General features: G+C 33.1%; 1 protein-coding gene across 1 annotated transcript; it reads right to left on the reverse strand.

Moving 5' to 3' along the window:
* On the reverse strand, nt 1-17,370 carry LOC127714019 (gamma-aminobutyric acid receptor alpha-like). The gene is made up of 8 exons (XM_052219967.1): nt 17,280-17,370; nt 16,226-16,293; nt 12,406-12,632; nt 8,876-8,958; nt 7,352-7,492; nt 3,911-4,063; nt 1,752-1,987; nt 1-381 (listed from the first exon to the last, which is right to left on the reverse strand). Exons 1-8 carry the CDS (start codon nt 17,368-17,370, stop codon nt 127-129), a joined length of 1,254 nt encoding a protein of 417 aa, XP_052075927.1. The 3' UTR covers nt 1-126.
* Nucleotides 17,371-19,656: the final 2,286 nt, after the last annotated feature.

Genomic DNA, 19,656 nt, shown 5'->3' on the forward strand with positions numbered 1-19,656 from the left:
CTTTAAAAGAGATTCCCTGTAGTATTTAGAGTGTTTCTTCATCATTACAGCACAGTATTCAGTAAAAAAGTTTAAAAAAAGACAAAGATGTAATAAGTATTTATCTTTATTTTTGATAAAAACAAACTACTTCAGATAAAAGCTCCAGTAAAGAAAGTTTAGTAAAATAAAAACAAGGGGAAATAGAACCCGAGACACTCTGTCAATTTGGCTGACACTGTTTCTATGTTTTCGTCTTTTAATATGTCTTCGATTCTTTATACGCAAGCTTGACAACCATACACGAAGACGACTTTCACCTCGACAAAGGAACACGCGATTACTAGGAATATTTGTGTCTGGATGGAAAGATTTGTTTTGAGGTTTCCCATTCCTTGTGTGCTGAAAAAGATAAAGAAGTAAGACTTAGTACTTAGTAAATGAAAGGTAAGTTAGTTAATACAATTCTATTGTCATTTCGCAAGGAATACCGTATAGCGGTTTGTTTTAGCGGGTGTTAAATCTCGCGATTTTCATTGAATAAGGTATACACAATATTTTGGCGGTTATTATTTTGACAGATTCAAAACCTTTATACAATACCATTGGATGTGCACTTTTAAATTTGAGGAATTTATTTTGGCGATTTTGTTCTATCCACGAAAATAAGCGAAACTTTACACCCTGCGAAAATAACCCGCTATACGGTATTAAATGAGAAGTGACAAACATTTTCAGTTTATTGTCCAAAAGGTATTTTGATAATGATTGTAATGGCACAGATAGTCCATAAACCTACTTGCACTATACAGCTATTATATCATTCATTTAGATAATGGGTGTATTCTAAACCATAAGAACACAAAAGGTGTGGGTCCTTTACTCTAAATTCCGATTATTTTTAAGATTTCAAGTGCGATTTGAGTGTGGGCTTAGCCATTTTCCTGTTCGCAAAAGCGTTATAAAATATGACTATACATTTTGAGTAGACAAGAGGGACCAAAACCTTAAAATTGGTAATTGCGGCGCGCATAAGTAAGAGTAAATTGGTCTTCCAATGGCAGAATAAAGTGAGTGAAAAGAGTGAACGGTGTTCATATGGACCTTGTGAGATAGTGCTTTAAAAATCGACCTCAGAGTGTCATTCGTTTACAAAGCAGGAAAATATTCTTATAACATAATGTATTGTGTTACCGTCCTAGATATGCATGTATTATTTGCCACTGGCGTTAAAAACTGATCAGTTCATGGTTTTGGTTTTAAAAAGATGTGCTTTTCGATATAAATACTTGAATATACATACATGAAAACGGAGGTGTTGAGCATACGTCAATGAGACAGAAACCCAAGGATACAGATAAACAATAAACATTTGGAAGAATAATGACTTTTACCGAATAATGATTTTCCGTTTTCGAAGTTTTAGTGTTTAACCTTAACATGCGAAAAAAGCCAAACGATAAAAACAGTCAATGGCGTCATCTTCCAATTGAAAAAAGTTTGTGAAATAATATATGATTGCACAATAATTTACCTATTTCACTATCTTTTATTGTTATAACCAGCAAATAGTCTGCGAAAGGATTATGGAGAAAAAAAATAAGTTATATTTCATTTTTTTATATAAAAAAATAACATATTGAGGAATAATGATATTGACGATTTACTCTACATGTACAATCTGATACCATTTAGTTTTCGGAACATGATTCATTTCACATAAGTTATAATAGTTAACCAGGTTTCACTATACTATTTGATAATATTCTTACTGTAGCCTCGTCTTCAGATTCTTCATCCTCTTCATCGTTATCAGTTGGTGATGGCTCCACATCTCCATGGCCATGTTTTGTGAAACGATGAACTATTGCAAACTGCACTATTGCACTCAGAATAAATACAAAGCATAAGGCAATATACAAATCTAATGCTGTAGCATATTTTACACGAGGTAGATCACTCCGGCTGTCCAACGCTAGGAAAGCCATGGTCAATACTGTCGTTGTACCTTCAAATATTAGAAAAAAGTTACTTGCAGATTTTGTATTGCCTTTAACAAAAATATTGCAAAAAGTCCGTTACCATTCCGCACCTTGCATTATAAGTCTAATCATCTAATCATAAACATGTTTGTGGGAGTGCAATTGTTGTCACTGTCTTCTTGTTCGTGATGCTATCGATTTCCAGGCACATGCTTTAGCAAATATATGATTTGATATTATTACGTGACTATTTCTGTATTGGCCTTGTTATTGGTCCGTGGCTTGCTCTATTTGCCTGAGGCTAAGCAGACGACCAATACAGCTGGCCGAGGACCAATAACAAGGCCAATACAGAAATAATCACATAATGATATCTTTTTTAATTAACTACAGTTTTTACCTGTTTTTTGTGTTTAATTTCATTTCACAATAGTTTAACATTTTTTACCTTGAAATGGAACTATCTAAATCTGAGTTTCCTTTTTATAATTTGCAATGTCAAATGATGTGGTGCTGTTTCGAGATGGTCTACATGTTTTGATTATTTTTTCATCCTTTTCAGTCACTATAAAGTTTTACATATTTCATATTTAGACACATAAAAAGTAATAGGAAAGGTACTGGCATTGCATGAGAGATGCAGAAACGAAAGGATTAAATAAAACTAGGTATTGAATATGATTAACAATGAGACAACTATCCATAGACCAATTGACCAAAGAACAAAGACTTGAACAATTACAGGCAATCCTTCAACAATTCATCTGCCTGGTTCGGGTTGAAAAATAAATGGCACCTTACAAAAAACATGTGAAGCGAAAGTAAACAGTAAATCGAGTTGTACCCATTAAATTGATTAAATGTTTTTCTGCTTACAAAAAGCTTTTTCAAATGAATGCGACCGTTTTTAACCTGAAATGTCTGCCACACTGAACGTTTTGGCATGTTTATGGTGTATAAATAAAATAGCGTCTTCCAAACGACAGTTACATTACGCTGGTGTTTCATCGTTACTTTCGATCTAAAAATCCGGGACGTTCCAAATTCCTATATTGGCCGGATCAGAACTCGGCCAATACGAAAAAAAATCAATATTGGCAGAGTTATTCTGTATTGGCCGAGTTGACTTTTTTTTATAGCACAGGTAGATATCATCATATTAAGCCCAATTACAATGTATAGTTTAAAATTAATATAAAAAGGTGTATATCATATTGCGTTTTCAATATCAGAACATTGTACCAAACTTAACTGCTGGTGAGGATTAAACTTTCCTCCCCGATGGTATTATCAGCCCAGTATTCAGCACTTCTGTGTTGCCATGAATTATCATTGATATGGTCATTATTCTAAATCAAATTTTTACAAAACTTTGAATTTTTCGAAATACTAAGGATTTTCTATCCCAGGAATAGATTACCTTAGCTGTATTTGGCAAAACCTTTCGAAAATTTGTTGCCTAAAAGCTCTTCAACTTCTTATATTATTTTACCTTTTTAACTTTTTTTATTCGAGCGTCACTGATGAGTCTTTTGTAGTACAAAATATTAATACTAATATGATTCTTCACGATGAGCTCTTGGAATTATATTAGCGTCACAGATTTATACAGGCGTGATGTTGAAAAGTCTTATACTATTCTCTAGCACTGCACTCATCAGGGGATATTCTATACATAATATTACCGTTCAGCCACACTTAAAAATATTTTGGTTTGCCCAAACTCTACCCAAAGGTAGAGATAGTGGGTAGGTAGGTAGGCATTTTCTTTTTTTTTTGTCAGATGTTTTTTTAGTCTTCATGCCTATCTGATTAAACACTTTTTCACATCAGGACAATAAAAGATTTTGAGTAGGCAGCTATTTTCAAGGTAGGTAGGGTTAGGGCAAACAAACATATACTTTTGTATGGCCTTAACCAGGACAGGACTATTCTTTTACGACACTTACCCAATGCTATTCTGTCTGAGGTAGCTTCTCTGTTTATCCAAAATGATACCCATGATAAAATAACCAGTAACATACAGGGAACAAATATATTTATCACAAAGTAACCCGTATGTCGTCGTAAGTTGAAGTAAACTGTCAGCATGGATTGTCGAACTGAAATTATATTTATTATCATTATCATAACCATGGTAAAAAGTTTTGATTTGCTCTGTTCGATGCAAATTTGGAAACGTGTTCAGTGGTTGTCGTTTGTTGATGTGATTCATAAGTGTTTCTCGTTTCTCGCTTTTTATATAGATTAGACCGTTGGTTTTCCTGTTTGAATGGTTTTACACTAGTTATTTTGGGGCCCTTTATAGCTTGCTATTTGGTGTGAGCCAAGGTTCCGTGTTGAAGACCGTACTTTGACCTATAATGGTTTACTTTAAAAAATCTTGACTTGGATGGAGAGTTGTCTCATTCGCACTCATATCACATCTTTTTATATCGATATAAGATTTATTTTAATCTCCGTGGAAGCGCATCACTGTAAAAATGTGCGCATAAACAACGCTTTGAATCCCTATGAAATTTCAAAAAAGACAAATTCAATTCTTATAATTACATTTATATGCTACAACTATGCAATAACGACTTATATCAAGCTTTTGGTTTGTTTTCCTATATGCATTGTAGTGACGTTGTCATCGGAAGCACGTGCAGTCATGATTGTTGCATTTTATTGAGAAATAAAACTTGATTTTTGATCGCTTCGCAATTGTTATTTGCCAATCAAAAGTACGGATTAAATATTATGAAATATACATGTAATGTAATTATAATAAAATAAATGCTTATTTCTTTTAAAACTGAGCCAAGTGCGGGTATGAACTCTTCTGAGTGTGTTTTGATGACTTCATGTTCGAAATGCTTAAAACAGTAAAAATAATCTTATGAAAACTAGGTGGTGTAGCATGATGGCCAATGACAGAACTTTCCATAAATGAGGGGATTGTCCAGGGGTCCCTGAGTCCCACTTGCCTACCCGCAACTCCATTTCCCCCTACTTCGAGTCTCCTTCCCCTTACCCTCAGACGAAAAACACCTCCTCCTCCCAAAGCTCCCGCCCCTCTTGATTCCGGTTCCTGCCTCCTCATTCCCATGGTCCCTTGCCCTTTTTCATCCCCTCATATATCTTATGACAAAGATGGGAACATTAACAAGTTATCAAACGACCTTCAACAATGAGCAAATCACATACATCATAGAAAAGGATGAAAAGGCCAATAATGAGAATTTTAAAATGTTCGCTCTTACTTAAATTTGCATCAGACATTGATAAGAAGTATTTACTTTAGGACATACAAGATTAAAACGTGCATGGTTGATTGGTAGCATAGTGACATAGCTGATTAAATTTTGTGATTATTGTGGGCAAGAATCTTTGTGTTAATATACATATTATGTTTTTGTCATGTTGTATAAATGTTCTATTTTGTATTGTTAATCGTTAGGGTTTTTCGTGCAATAGAGTGTGCCACTTTTTAATAAGTATAAACTTTTGAATAAATGCATCGCAAGTCGCCACTTCGTTTTCTCTATCGAAAATAAACGTTTGCAGATGGTTTTATATTTATGCATTGTAGAATATTCAAGTTTACAGACCGCGTATATATAGACTAATTAAGTAATATGCATGGTGCATTAATCCCGAAAGCATGATGAAGTGAAAATCCATTGTCCGACCCTGTTCATTTAATTCAGAAACGACATTTTGTGTTTATTTTTACAGAACATTGCCTATGATTGACAGCTACCAATTCCATTACTGAAATATACAACGCTGTAACATATTGACTAAAATTCAAATTAAACGGATGGATGTTAAATAAATACTTTGACTTTGTATCAAACTTCCTCGACACTATTTATTGATGATAGTAATTTTGTGGTTAAAACTAGTAGATATATCACTAGCATGCTAGTCCATTCATCATCGAACTGACAAATCACTTAACTATCGGTTAGGCGGAGAGAGTTCCGAATGGACAACAGTTGACAGGCGCCTGTTATTGAATATATCAATACGCCAATAGTTCACAATTATTCAGAAATAATTTTTATGCATTGAATTATAAGACGATGATAAAAGTGTCTGACATTTTGTGAAATTAATAGCAAGGCACGTTGTTTCTGTATGAGAGATAATACATCAATTTGACATCTTCTAGACATAATGAATAAATGATATAGTTTCTGCAATTAATAGATTAATGGCATTTCAAATAACGTCTGTTTAGTCCAGACTTTCTTTTCTTATTGACAGAAATGCGATCTTCCCAATGAATAATACATTTGCAATGATCGAGTTGTCGTTCTCAATACGTTATATTCCATAAATTCATAGAGCATAATTGTGTTATTCAAAGTCAATACATATTATAACAATTTCTTCAAGTTTTGTTTATTATGGACTTGAATTTCATAGATGATTATAGCAACTAAGCATATGAATCATTTCCACTTTCTGTTTTTCAAAGACTCTCTTGTGTTTCAATGGCCTTCCCCTGTATAACTAGGAATACATAAACAAAAGTATGAGACTATTATATCATTTAATTTTCTGGAACTCGTTGTTTTTTGTCTTTCTTTAAGATTCACAAATTTTAAATTATTTTTTTTTATATTATTGCTTCTTTTTCTTCTTAAAGAATATATTACAAAAGTTCAGAAAAATATAATTACATGAAAAACTATTATACACGAAGTTCAGTTCAAAAACCCAAAATTTAGTAAAACCGATTTTGATGAATAGCAATGTTTTACACGTACATATACATATAGGCAGTGAAATTTCTAATGTATCATGAATAAAGAGATTGTAGATGTCTTTAATGTCTATACTTTATATTATCCTTTTCTTTAAAGAGGGTGGTAAAGGGTTATTTATTTTCGTGCAACGTGATTTGCCATTTTTTTTATTTCACGTGCAGCCGTGAAAAAGGTTCGTTATTCACCGTGTTTCGTGAAATCGGTAAAAAGATCAACGTGCAAGAAATTTTTAATTGTTCGTTCATCGTGAAATTGCAATTTTATTTCGCGTTCTTCCGTGCAGATACCCCCCCCCCCCCCCCTTTACGCCCCTCTTCTTTAAATTTAGGGACTATTGTGTTACCCATATTTATGATATCATTTAGCGTTAAACAATTTAAACATGTTAAAGCTACAAAAGAGTTGAAAATCACCGATCCCCGAATGAACAACACCATGGTCAAAAGGGAAAAGACGATAAAACATATAAAAATCATCAAAATGACAGTTTAGCTACAATCAGAACCAAACTGAAATTGGGAGAAACTCAAATGTGCATTTTAATTTAATTAAATTCAAATCCCAGATATGACAGATTCCGGAAAATCATATATAAAAAAACAACAGAAATTGCGCGATTGATATGCTCACCGTGTTTTCTGTATGTAAATGAAGTTTCTGCAGAAAGGTTTATTAAGTCAAACTGAGACATTGTCATGTCAGGCGCTCTGGTTACAGATGTACCTTCCCCAGAGTTCCAAGTGTATTTCACGTCGTCGTCAGAATAGGCAACTGTAATTTTGAAAAGAGAAATCACAAATCACAAATGTTTTCCAATATGAAAAAAAGGAAGTGGTGTATATCTATTAATAAAGCAGCAAGGGCAAAGGGTTAATACGACAAATACGTCTACATTTATCAAAGCATGACGGGATGATGTCTGTAACTCAAACGGCTAATAAGACACTTACTTCCTTTTTGGTTTATAAGCTCTTTTCTTTTTAATAAGCTTTGGATTTTCAAATATTTTGCTTCGAGCATCACTGAAGAGACATTTAGTGTCGAAATGCACATCTAGTGCAGAAACATTTGGTATTGTTAATGTTATTACGACTTTCAAAGCGTGGCGGAAATGTCTGTAACTTAAATGGTGAATAAGACACTTACGGTATTTAAAGCATAGCGGGAATCTCTGTAACTCAAATGGTCGATTGATAAGACACTAACGACTATCAAAGCGTGACGGTAATGTCTGGAACTCAAATGGGTAATAAGACATAAAAATTGCCATTTTCAAAGTAAAACATTTACGAAAGTCTAATGGACAATAAGATACGAAGAAAAACAGAGGCGGAAAATACATAGGGAATAACAACTTTTAAGGTGTAAACGATCTGGTCTGAAACTCTAACGGACAATAAAACACTTACAACTTTCAAAGAGTAAAGGAATCGTCTGCAGTATTAATAATAATAAGACACTAACAACTTTTAAAGTGTAACATTTCTAAAAACCTCACGGACAATAAGACATACAGACATTTAAAGTGTAACAGTCTCATAAAACATAAGACACTGAGAACTTTTAAAGTGTAAAATTTCCAAAAGTCTTATGTAAAACAAGACACTTGTGACTGTCAAAGTGTAACGGGAATGTCAGAAAGTCTAAAAGATATTAAAACACGAGCAACTCTCAAGTCTAACATCTTGAAGGTCTCATAGAAAATAAGACATAAGAAACTTTTTAATTGTAACATTTACGAAAGTATAACGAATAATAAACCACTAATGACATAGACTGAAAGTCTAATGCCTAATCAGTCACTTACAAGAGGGTCTGGATGGGGGTCTTTCATTTCTGTATTAGGCCATTTTTCTCTATTCTTTATACTTTTTGCCCATTATTCTCTATTCTTTATACTTTTTGCCAATTATTCTCTATTCTTTATACTTTTTGCCAATTATTCTCTATTCTTTATACTTTTTGCCAATTATTCTCTATTCTTTATACTTTTAGCACCCCTTTATTCTCTATTCTTTATTTGTTTGGTCCATTTTTCTCTATTCTTTATATTTTTTTCCCATTATTCTCTATTCTGTAAACCCCCATCCACATCCTCTTACAACTCTAAAACATTAACTTGCCTAAATATTTTGTGAATATCAAGACACTTACAACTTCCAAAGTATAACGGACAGGTCTGGAAGTCTAGTGGATAATGGTGAAGTTCCATTTTGCATATTGCACGGACTGTTAATCTGCAAAATTCAAAAATAACCTCTTAAAATGATTTGTTATTTACCATTAATATTTGTTTTATATTTTGTTTCACTTTTGCATGCCAGATGGTCGTTTTGTTTCACTTTTGCATGCCAGATGGTCGTTTTGTTTCACTTTTGCATGCCAGATGGTCGTTTTGTTTCACTTTTGCATGCCAGATGGTCGTTTTGTTTCACTTTTGCATGCCAGATGGTCGTTTTGTTTCTAAGAATAACAACAACATACAGTGCTGATGATTTCAATTATCTTTTTGCAGTATTAGCGAATGTCTAATCTCAAATTCAATTTAAAAACGATACTTGAGTACTAAATCTCCTTAACATAAATGAAAATGTTTCCATGTTAAATCTCATTTATAAACAATAATAACCGTTTTTCTACACATTTAACTTCTCTGAGATGAAACTTTAACTAATTTACGAATACTGTAAAAATGGAATTACATTGGATACATGATTGTTTTACGTCTGACTAAAGTCTTTTAGGTTCCATGTTCATGTAAGGACAAAAAAGCAATATAGACAAATTATAGCAAGGCAAGGCTCGTCATATGCTAAACAAAAAAAAGGAAGATCAAAATTAAGGGGGAAAAAGGGGGGATGGTGGGGTGGAAGTCAATAGAAATGAGTAGAAGAAGGGAACACGAGACCAAATTTAAATAAAAACAAATTAAAAAAGGAACACGACAGGCAAGGAACACTGCAGATTAAGTCGTTGCTAGGCAACAGAAAATATTTAATGAAATTTGGTGGTGGGGCCATCGATTGCAATGGAAGAAGAAAATGACTGTCGAATACCTGATACTTACAAATGTCAGAGCCAAACAAAACAGGGATAATTTAAAACGCTTCGGTACTTTCTAAAATGTTTTACTACAGTACTTCATTATGTTCTCAAGACAAGCGTCCGTAATGGAGATTTCGTGTTTTGGAATAATTGACCAAGTTTTGTAGAAATAATAACGTCCCACAAACTTTCGTATAATATGCTCTAGTTACATTTCTACGGATTCTTTATTAGAGGAAAAAAAAAAGATATATAGCAATATAACGATATTTCTTTTCTTACTTAGTACATTGAATACAAGATTGACAACTTGCGATTTAACAAATGTATCTCGTCTAGTAGAAGTCATTTTTGATATAAGTAATTGTAAATGTCTGTTCCAATCAGTGTTGGAAATGACAAGCTTGTTGCTTATGATGAATATATTTAAGGGCTGTCTAAGTATACATCTAAGGTAAAGGGAATGAAAGTATAAAAGCAAACTAAGGTAACTCGTCATATTATACGAACTACAACGAAAAAACCTCAAAAAGTTGAAAGTTCACAGATATCAGTGGGTAAAATTACATATTTGAAAAAAGTCATACAAAAGAGGAGGATTAAATTTCCCCCCGCCCCTCCTCCTAAGCAAAATAGAGAAACAAATATAAGAAAAAAACACGACAAAGTAACAAACATACAAATTAAAAACAAATCACATATAGATAAACAAACAAACAAGAAACACACACACATAAATAAACAAACAACAACAAAATACACAACTTTATCTGTGTTTAGGAAGTTTTAAAAGACCTTAGCGAAAGAATTCCACCGTTTGATGAACAGTGCAAAATTATACTGCTAATTGAAAGAGACCTTATAGAGGCACACCACGTCCTTTATCAACGCCTAGGACCACCCAGAGCTCCATTTGCCCAAAAGTTAAAACTTGGTTGGGTCATAATTGGAAATACCATACATCGATCTCGAGGACGAAAATCAACTAGCTGGTCAATATAACGACAGAGAATTCAATTCAACTGTCAGGGTCGCAAAAACACATGTCATACAATTACCTGAGTGTACTGGACCCAGTACTAAGTCGGGTAGATTCATAAATTTCTCTAAAGGGACAGCACTTATGTCACCAAAAGTAAAATATGTGACTATTTAGAGAATTCTATGGATAACGCAAAATTTATTCTGGAATCAGCAAGATCTGAAGTTCACGGAGAAGAAATAAGTTGCATTCGCACAAAAACCTATTCCGAAACGAAGATTGCCAACCTCAATCCATCTTTGGACAAGTAAGGACTAACCAGAGTAGAAAGCTGTATCGTCAAATTTGACCTGAACCTTAGTGAAAAGGAACCAGTGATCCTAACTGGACATAATCATATAGTATTTTAGCCTTTTGTCGGACACTACTACGACAAAATCAAACATCGATGTCGCCACCTCACAGATAGGGCAACTAGATCCGCAGGATGGAACGTTAAGACGAAACGCTTGATTTCGTCTGATACTCACAAATATGTGACACTCCGCAAACGCAGAAAAGGACCAAATACGAACTCTCGTCTTACCTACAAGAGGACATTTTTCGATCGAGATCGCCGTCTATCAACGTTGGAGAAAATAGTTCCTACCGTTGCAAAAACAATGGAAAATTTAAACAGATTACTGCGCTATCGTCGGATACATCCTTCTTCTGAAGAACGAGAAACTGTGTCGTAACCAGTTTTCAATGGGGTTGATTGTGAATTTATTAAAGAAATTATAAAGGTCGTGGAGAAGACATTTCTCACACGACCAATAGTGGAAATGATTCCTGCATCTTTTCAAATTATGTTGGGATTTATATATTTTATATTCATAAGTAATTTATATATGAAATAGTGATATCAGACGGGGACTGTGTTGCCTTTGATCCGATAATTTATCTATATATTTTGTGTATTTATATTCACGATAAGTTTATATTTTCCGGAGGTAAATCTGGACATCACCGTACAACATTGTATTGTTACTGTAGCCTCTCGTCCGTCTTTTGCAAATCAACCTTACCACGCCACATCACTGGACAAAAGACTGTCACAGGATTCATTCTTGATCACAATTTGTGTCTAACCACAGCGTGAGTAACATTTGAAATATCATATTTGATGCCTTCAAACAGCCAGTGATATATATAACTGTGTAACTAAATCTTAGTATAATTTTAACTATTTTTATATTGGGAGTATTTCATTGCTACATTCTGGACTATGCCGTATCGGAGCATTGAATTGCTACATTCTGGACTAGCCGTTACTCCATACCGGATGATTTATTAACTTTAATAATTATTTGACACATTGTAAAATTGTACTTTATTTTGTATTTTCAGTTATTTACCACTTTTGGATTGGTACTAGAATAAAAGTCAGCACCTGATTCTTTATCTCTTCTTAAACCTAATCACCTGGTTTATTAAACTGACTGGTCGAGCCAGCACAAACAGAGTGTTCGTTTTCCGTCAATGAAAATGAGTAAAGCAATTCTAAGGTTATTGATAGGAATTATAAAATTTGCGTTCTTTTCAAAATAGACATTTCTATTATGCATTCAAAAACCCTCTCATCTCTTATATTTTAAATATTAATGTTAATTCTCACCGTTGTGAAAAGTAAATAGATCCATTTCGACCGATGCGTACGAATCTGTTTGGAGTAGGAACCATATGTAAATACGATTTGCGCCCGTTGTAAAAAACTGTGTCTGGAAACCATATCTTTTCAAGTATCTTTATGCTGACAGAAATGTTTTCTTTTTCTAACGATGAATTCGTTGCTAAACGTTCGTCAATCCATCGTTGTCTAAAGTATATATCAATCGAGTACACCTGTGAAAAAAAATATGATATTATCAACGTACATGCATGACGATATTTTTGACATGGATATTTACATAAAGGAGTAGGCCCAGTAAGACCCCTTTTTGGCCCCAAAATATAGCAGTTTTACAAAATTGTTAAAATGTAAATTTTTAGCTATTTATTGGAAAGCAGAATACTTCTGCTTCATAAATATAGGCTGTTTTTGACAATACAGTGCACATGTATCGAGTACTAGCATCATTAAGTCATGCTAAATTACTGAAATCTTCGAATTTTTGGCATTTTGGTTAATTTTTAGACGGTTTCCGTCTGAAATGGAAGTGGCCGCATTTGTGTTCATTCTTGATATTTAAATGTAAGTTGTATTTGATGATAATACATAACATATATAAAGGTTGAGAACGAACACGGATGCGGCCACTTTCATTTTTGACAAAAACCATCTGAAAAGTGACATATTATGACATATTGGATAGATTTTTCATATTTAAGCTTGAATTTGAGCGTCTTTAATGACTAAATCAGTCCAAATCTTTCACATAAACTAATTGAATCGACTGAAGTAGCCACTTAAGTTTTTAAAAAGTGTCCAAAATCTTTCATCAGATGAACCTGAATTTTGAGGCCAAAATCGGCCCTTACCGGACTTACTCCTTTATATATGTAATCAGATTTTCTGACGCATAATGCATTTGAAGGGCCCGATTAGTACAGGGCTGTAAAATATGTCGTACAGTAGAGTTGTCATCCCTTTAATAGGTGCGTGATGTCCGGACACTCCATAGTCCCTCCCCTTCATTATCATTAATCCCCAATTTTCCAATATATATCAGTTATTTGTACTATATGAATACCAATATGCCATATGTTTACTCTGAATATACATGTTTACTATTAATGTGAAACTCAAATATTCGCTCTATAGTCTAACGTCAAATACATTGGATTATGTGCGTTAACAGTATTCATCATGGACGGCTTCTATTACAGAACCTACTTATTGTATTTATTTGTATTTTGTTCTCGTGCTGAACATTTATGAAATATTTGCCACTGAACGTTAAGCAACCAACAATTAAACAGTATTTTAAATTTCATTTAACGTTTGCAAAATAATGGCTTTTGAAATATCAAACCGAAGAAAACTGTCACAGTACAAAGTTTCTTACAGAGGTTACTTAAACAAACAGTCTTATAAGCTTAAATTTGATCGTATATTATACTGAAATTTTCATATCCTGTCCCCGGAGGTCTAAATGTTGTTTTTAAACAGACAAGTTATTATTTCAGAATTATGTTCAATTTCATTGTAACTGAGAATGATTAAAAGTGTAATGATATATCTAAAAGACAAAATGCTGTAACCGGTCCCAACAGACAACTCAGGATCAATTACTTTTATCATTGAAATTTATGACAGCGTTATCTTAATGAAATAAGCAAAATGTTACATATACTATATCTCTTTTGATCCTGCTATTGTGCATGAATTGTAGAAATAAGTGTACCCAAATAAATTCTTACTTTTTTTTATCGTAAATAAATAGTGGTTCCGCCTGATATTTTGAGCGAACGGTAATACTTAAGGTATACGATACAGTTTTGATCCCACGCTGAATTTTTGACGAAAGTTTGCATAGAAGCTATTTTTCACCTGGTCAATTCAAATATGTTATAAAAAATATACCTTCATGTGCTACTTTTAGAGATAACATGGGTCGACATTTACTTGACATTTTGGTTTTTTTTTTTGACATTTATATCCAATGGAAAGACATACTTAACTTTTTTATTTCAAAAGATAAACGCAAGCAGAGTTTTGTAAAAACATCTGGAATATCTTCTCTACATAAGTAAGTATGTTTAGAGTTTGTGTAACAATTCTTTAGAAATAATTAATTTGTTTTCATATTTTCATTATTTTGGTCAATAAACGGCATTTTTGGCTGTATATTTATCTAATTTTTAAAAAAATTTCATCGATGATTTGTTCATAATATTTGGCACAAATAATCTTCATATATAATAAAGCCTAATGTCATTTTTAAAAAGATGGGTCCATAAAATTGAGAATGGAAATGGGGAATATGTCAAAGAGACAACAACCCGACCAAAGAACAGACAACAACCGAAGGCCACCAATGGGTCTTCAACGCAGCGAGAAAATCCCGCACCCGGAGGTGGTCCATGAACTCGTTTTCAAGATAAATCAGTCGAAAAATGCACCTTTTCTCGATCTGTTAGTTTGACGTCGCGAAAAGTAACATTTTACGGTAGCGACGTCATTACCCCCACCCCCCTGTAACTGTATCGTATGCCCTTAAATCGCAGTTTCATTTTAGAGTCCACTTTAAGCGTGGGTCTCATTGGGGTCAAAGCGTGACGCGGGATTGGTCGATTTTTTTTAAGCGTGACACGTGAAAGTCAAATTATTCTGCGTGAAAACGGGAAACAAAGTCGGACGGGACACGTGAAATTACAGGCGCTATTGTTACAATGATAAGCGGGATACGGGATTCTGACAAAACAATAAGCGGGATCCGGGATCAGACCGCCCACCCCCTTAAGCAATGTCGATTTTAGGTTGGTTCTGTCTCTTGTAACATACGTGTATCTGAGTCACCCTTGTTGTCAGAGCCAAACAGATAAAGGAGAGGTCTATGTCGATTTTTATTAAAATCAAAGTCAACGATTCGGAATTAAAGAAAAACGAAACGTTAAAGTATCACTATTTAATTGTTAAAAAAAGGTAGCAATATACATATACATTGTTTGAAAAATGCACAATCGATTTATACTCGCTACTAAACAGGAGTAAGATAAGCATGTATCGCTTATTTCTGTTACAAAAGCTTGTAGATATAAATGATATATTTTCCGACAATAAACATATAGTGTATATTAATGCTAGTTTCAAATCGACAAATCCTGTAACATGCAATCTAGAACTGAAAACAAGGAGAAACTATTATAATTGTGCTTGAAAATAACACCAATGTCATTGAATATATCATTTAGACATTGTAAAAATGGAACAAATGATATATACATTATTTTTTTGTTGGGAAGAACAATTAATTTACTTAGAAGTTTTGCCTTATGTCTACAGAAATTCTGATTTTCTATATACTAATATTACTTTATCAAATTGAGATAAGTATTTGGTTTATATGTATTTTGTTAGCGGAAAATGCAGTACATATAGGAATATCAATATTACATCCGTATCAATCCGAGACACCAATATAATCCCAAGAGCTCTGCTCGAGGGCTTATATTGGTTGAGGGTTAATACGGTATGTGATATTGAAAATGTCATATATATATGTGTGTCATATATACTTTTTTATATGCATGCTCATCAAGTACAACTAATTCAGATGTTTTTCACGATCCATGACGTATATACATATTAGGGGTTTGATCAAGCCTTTGAAACCTTGACTGATATCGATTATATGACGTCATACAGATTAGGGGTTTGAAAAAGCCTTTGACTGATATAGAAAGCGTTACGGATGGTTGATGCAGCACGACTGCCATTGTTTGTAGTACACATACTGTTAACTTGTATTTACTACTAAAAAGAAAATATGTACCATATCCTTTTCCGATATTGGGCCCATAGATCTCAAATATATGTCTGTCAATACCTCAACTGGATTTCCTGTAAAAATATAAAACACATTTTAAGGTCAAAGAATATTTGACACAAGTATTCCGTCACTGATAACCATACATGTATATATAAGTTATAGCGTATTTATTTTTTCTTAAGTGTAATTGGTTTGAACTTTTTTTCACACTGAAGACCTCACTGTCTCTTTCAGATGAAGATCGTTATTCCAGTACATTGGATTTTTGGCACCTGTGTAAGAATTGTGTGTCCTTAATTTGCAAACCATAATATCAAGTTTAATTAAATTTCATGGGTTGTATGACATATATTCTGAGTCATCTTTTCTTTGGTTTATATTCTTTTAACGATCACATATCTATGATACATGTAGCAGGTACTCATAGCAAGAAACTGTTGAAGGCTTAGGCCGCGAAAGGAATCAGATTCAGAATCGGCAATGTTTGCACAGATGGCATCTGATTCATGAGATGGATGTGGACGATAGTAATTTTTATAGTATTTTCAACCTAAAAGTTGTCATAATATAGAGAAAATAGAACGAAACTAATGCAATAAGGCCATAAGTCGCGTATCAAGTTGTATGAAATTTTACAAACAATGTCAATGATGTCACGTTTCAGGGAAAACGTGATTGGCTTCATAATACAAGTTTTATACGCCTACTTTATACAAAAAAAGTCTATTTATATTTATATTAATTGATTGGTTGATTATAAATTAACTGTTTACAAAACTTTGATTCGTTTTAAAATACTTAGGACTTTCTACCCAAGGAGTAGATTACCGTAGCTGTTTTTGGCAATTTTTTCGGAATTTTGGATCCTCAATGCTCTTTAACTTCGTACTTTATTGGCTCTATTTAAATTTTTTATTTCGACCGTCACTGGTGATCGAGTTATGTAGCCGAAACGCGCGTCTGGCGTATACAATTTGAATCCTGGTACATGTATCTGAGATGAATTTATTGGCACAATTAAAGAGTATGATATGCATTTATTTTCTCTATAAATTACCTCCAAAACCTGGTCTAAGATCTTTATCATACGTTGACAATATTTCATCTAAAACGATGGAAACATTACTTTTATAGCTGTCTGTTCCCATACATACCACCATGAGATAGCTAGAGGAAATATAAACAATACGTATACAGTGATGTCTGTTTTTTTTCTTCATTAAAAGAATATAAAGGACTGGTACAGAAGGTACGAAAATGAAAATAACAATTTTCAGGTTTATTTAAAAAAAAGTATAGATTGCTTCGCAGTATCATAAATTAATGTCAACTCCTGTTTTTGTGTTGCTTTTTTGTTTTGAAATTTAGAGAAAACGATAGTTTTTATATATCTTATTAGTATTTATTACTTTTTTTAAAAGTTTCGGACATTTTCATTTGGGTTTCAGTTTCACTATTATAAATAGTAATATCATATAAAATGCGACCTAACAGTGAATCGAGCCCGTTCTGATGCTCTGCCTTCTACCTCGGTAAGAAATTTTCACAGGCGGACGCGGGTCTCCGAAGCAGGGGAAGATTATCATGTTTGTATTTATTATGTTTGTATTATTTTAGAAAGACGAGAAAGAAAATACTTTTAACGGATAAATACAGAGTACATTCAAGTTTTGAAGTTTTGGTAATATATGAATTTATCTCAATGTGGGACATTAATGATATATGATTGTGCATATTCATATAGAATTTGAAAAATACATAAACATACTAATTCAACCACCTTATTGTACTCGTTGATCATACGCTTTCAAATACTCTTTGGGTAGTTTTTCCGAGGATATCCGAATAAGTTTGCCGACAATATCCGAACTATGCGGAAGTTTGCGCTTGGCTTATTTCTTCTATTCAACTGGTACTATTTGATTTCAATATTTGGTTTCAAGTACCAATTATGGGAAACAAACACTTCGAAATACGCTTAGTTGCATCACGATCTTTTTAGTTTCATTGCATTGTCTTATATAATCTCATCTGAACAATTTGTTCATAGTAGACAAAATACAGAATTTTGCAATTATTCAACCGCAGAAAAAGATGACTTAAGCCGTTTTAGTACAGCTTTTCTGCATATTTTGTTTTCAATGCTCTTCATCTTTGTTGTTTATTTGGCCGCCTAATTGCTTTGATTGGAGCGGTACTGGTGCGTCTCATGCATGTCTGCAGTAACAAATTATAAGCATGGGAGCTTTAATGAGGTTTTACTATCATCAATCTCAATGAAGTCTAATACTTGCATAAAGACGGATTTTGTTTGATGAAATTTTCAATGACATTAAAATGTGTTCCGTTTAATCTTATTATGCAGCTAGAACTAATAACCCTGAAATCTAATTACTTGAAGCAAATGCAGACCACAGACACACCAAATTGCATTTCATTTGATTCTTATTTCGTGTTGAAGGATTATATTAATAAGATCATACTTAGAATAGGACAAAAATTTCGGAAAAGAAACACAATACGATGAAATATACATATCATAATCATACATAAATAAAGTCTATGGCAAGCCGTTCTCGTCAAAACTATGTTTAAACCCTTTTTTCGAAAAAAATTATACACTGAGAATTAAAAAAAACACACTAAGATTTAAAAAACCTTATATAACACACTGAGAAATCGAAATTACACACTGAGATTTAAAAAAATGAAAAACACACACTGGGAAATTGAAATTCCACACGGAGATTTTAAAAAGACACACTGAGATCGGAAATAAATTGAAAAACACACACTGAGAATTGTTAATTACACACTGAGATTTCAAAAAAACACACTGAGATTAAAATGCATATTACTAATGAATATTCATGAGATGAATAATTCAACAGATTAATATCTTGGTCTCCCAAACTCTCGTCATTATAATGAAATGCGGTTCCTTCAACCAACATTCGTAATAAATTTCAAGACTTAACATCGTTTTTTGCTAACTCATATTCATAATTTTGAAGCCAATAATTCAGATTATTACTAACAGTGTATCGGGATTTTTTTACTTAAAACTGTTTAAGCATGGGTCCCTTTTCATAAGTCTTTCAACTGTTTTTTCGCAAGGTAATCTTTTATATTTTTGTTACTTTTGTATGCTATAATAGGCACTTGGGTAAAAATTTCACTGCATTGGGTAATGTTCTTGTTCTATTGGTCTTTAATAACGTAGTTTTTCTATACATTGTATTTCTAATGTTTTTTTATAAAACATTTAGCGCCAAATTGAAGGACTAACGAGTTCTGTCCCCTAGTTGTTTTAAGCTTCTAATAGATTCAGATTAAGTATGCTAATTAAATATGTGCGCATAAAAAGTGCGCACAAATCTCCGTGTGTAATTTTAAATTCTCAGTGTGTAATTTCAAATTCTCAGTGTGTGTTT

The sequence above is a fragment of the Mytilus californianus genome, unplaced genomic scaffold, assembly GCF_021869535.1.
Source record: "Mytilus californianus isolate M0D057914Y unplaced genomic scaffold, xbMytCali1.0.p SCAF_9, whole genome shotgun sequence".
Classification (NCBI taxonomy): domain Eukaryota; kingdom Metazoa; phylum Mollusca; class Bivalvia; order Mytilida; family Mytilidae; genus Mytilus; species Mytilus californianus.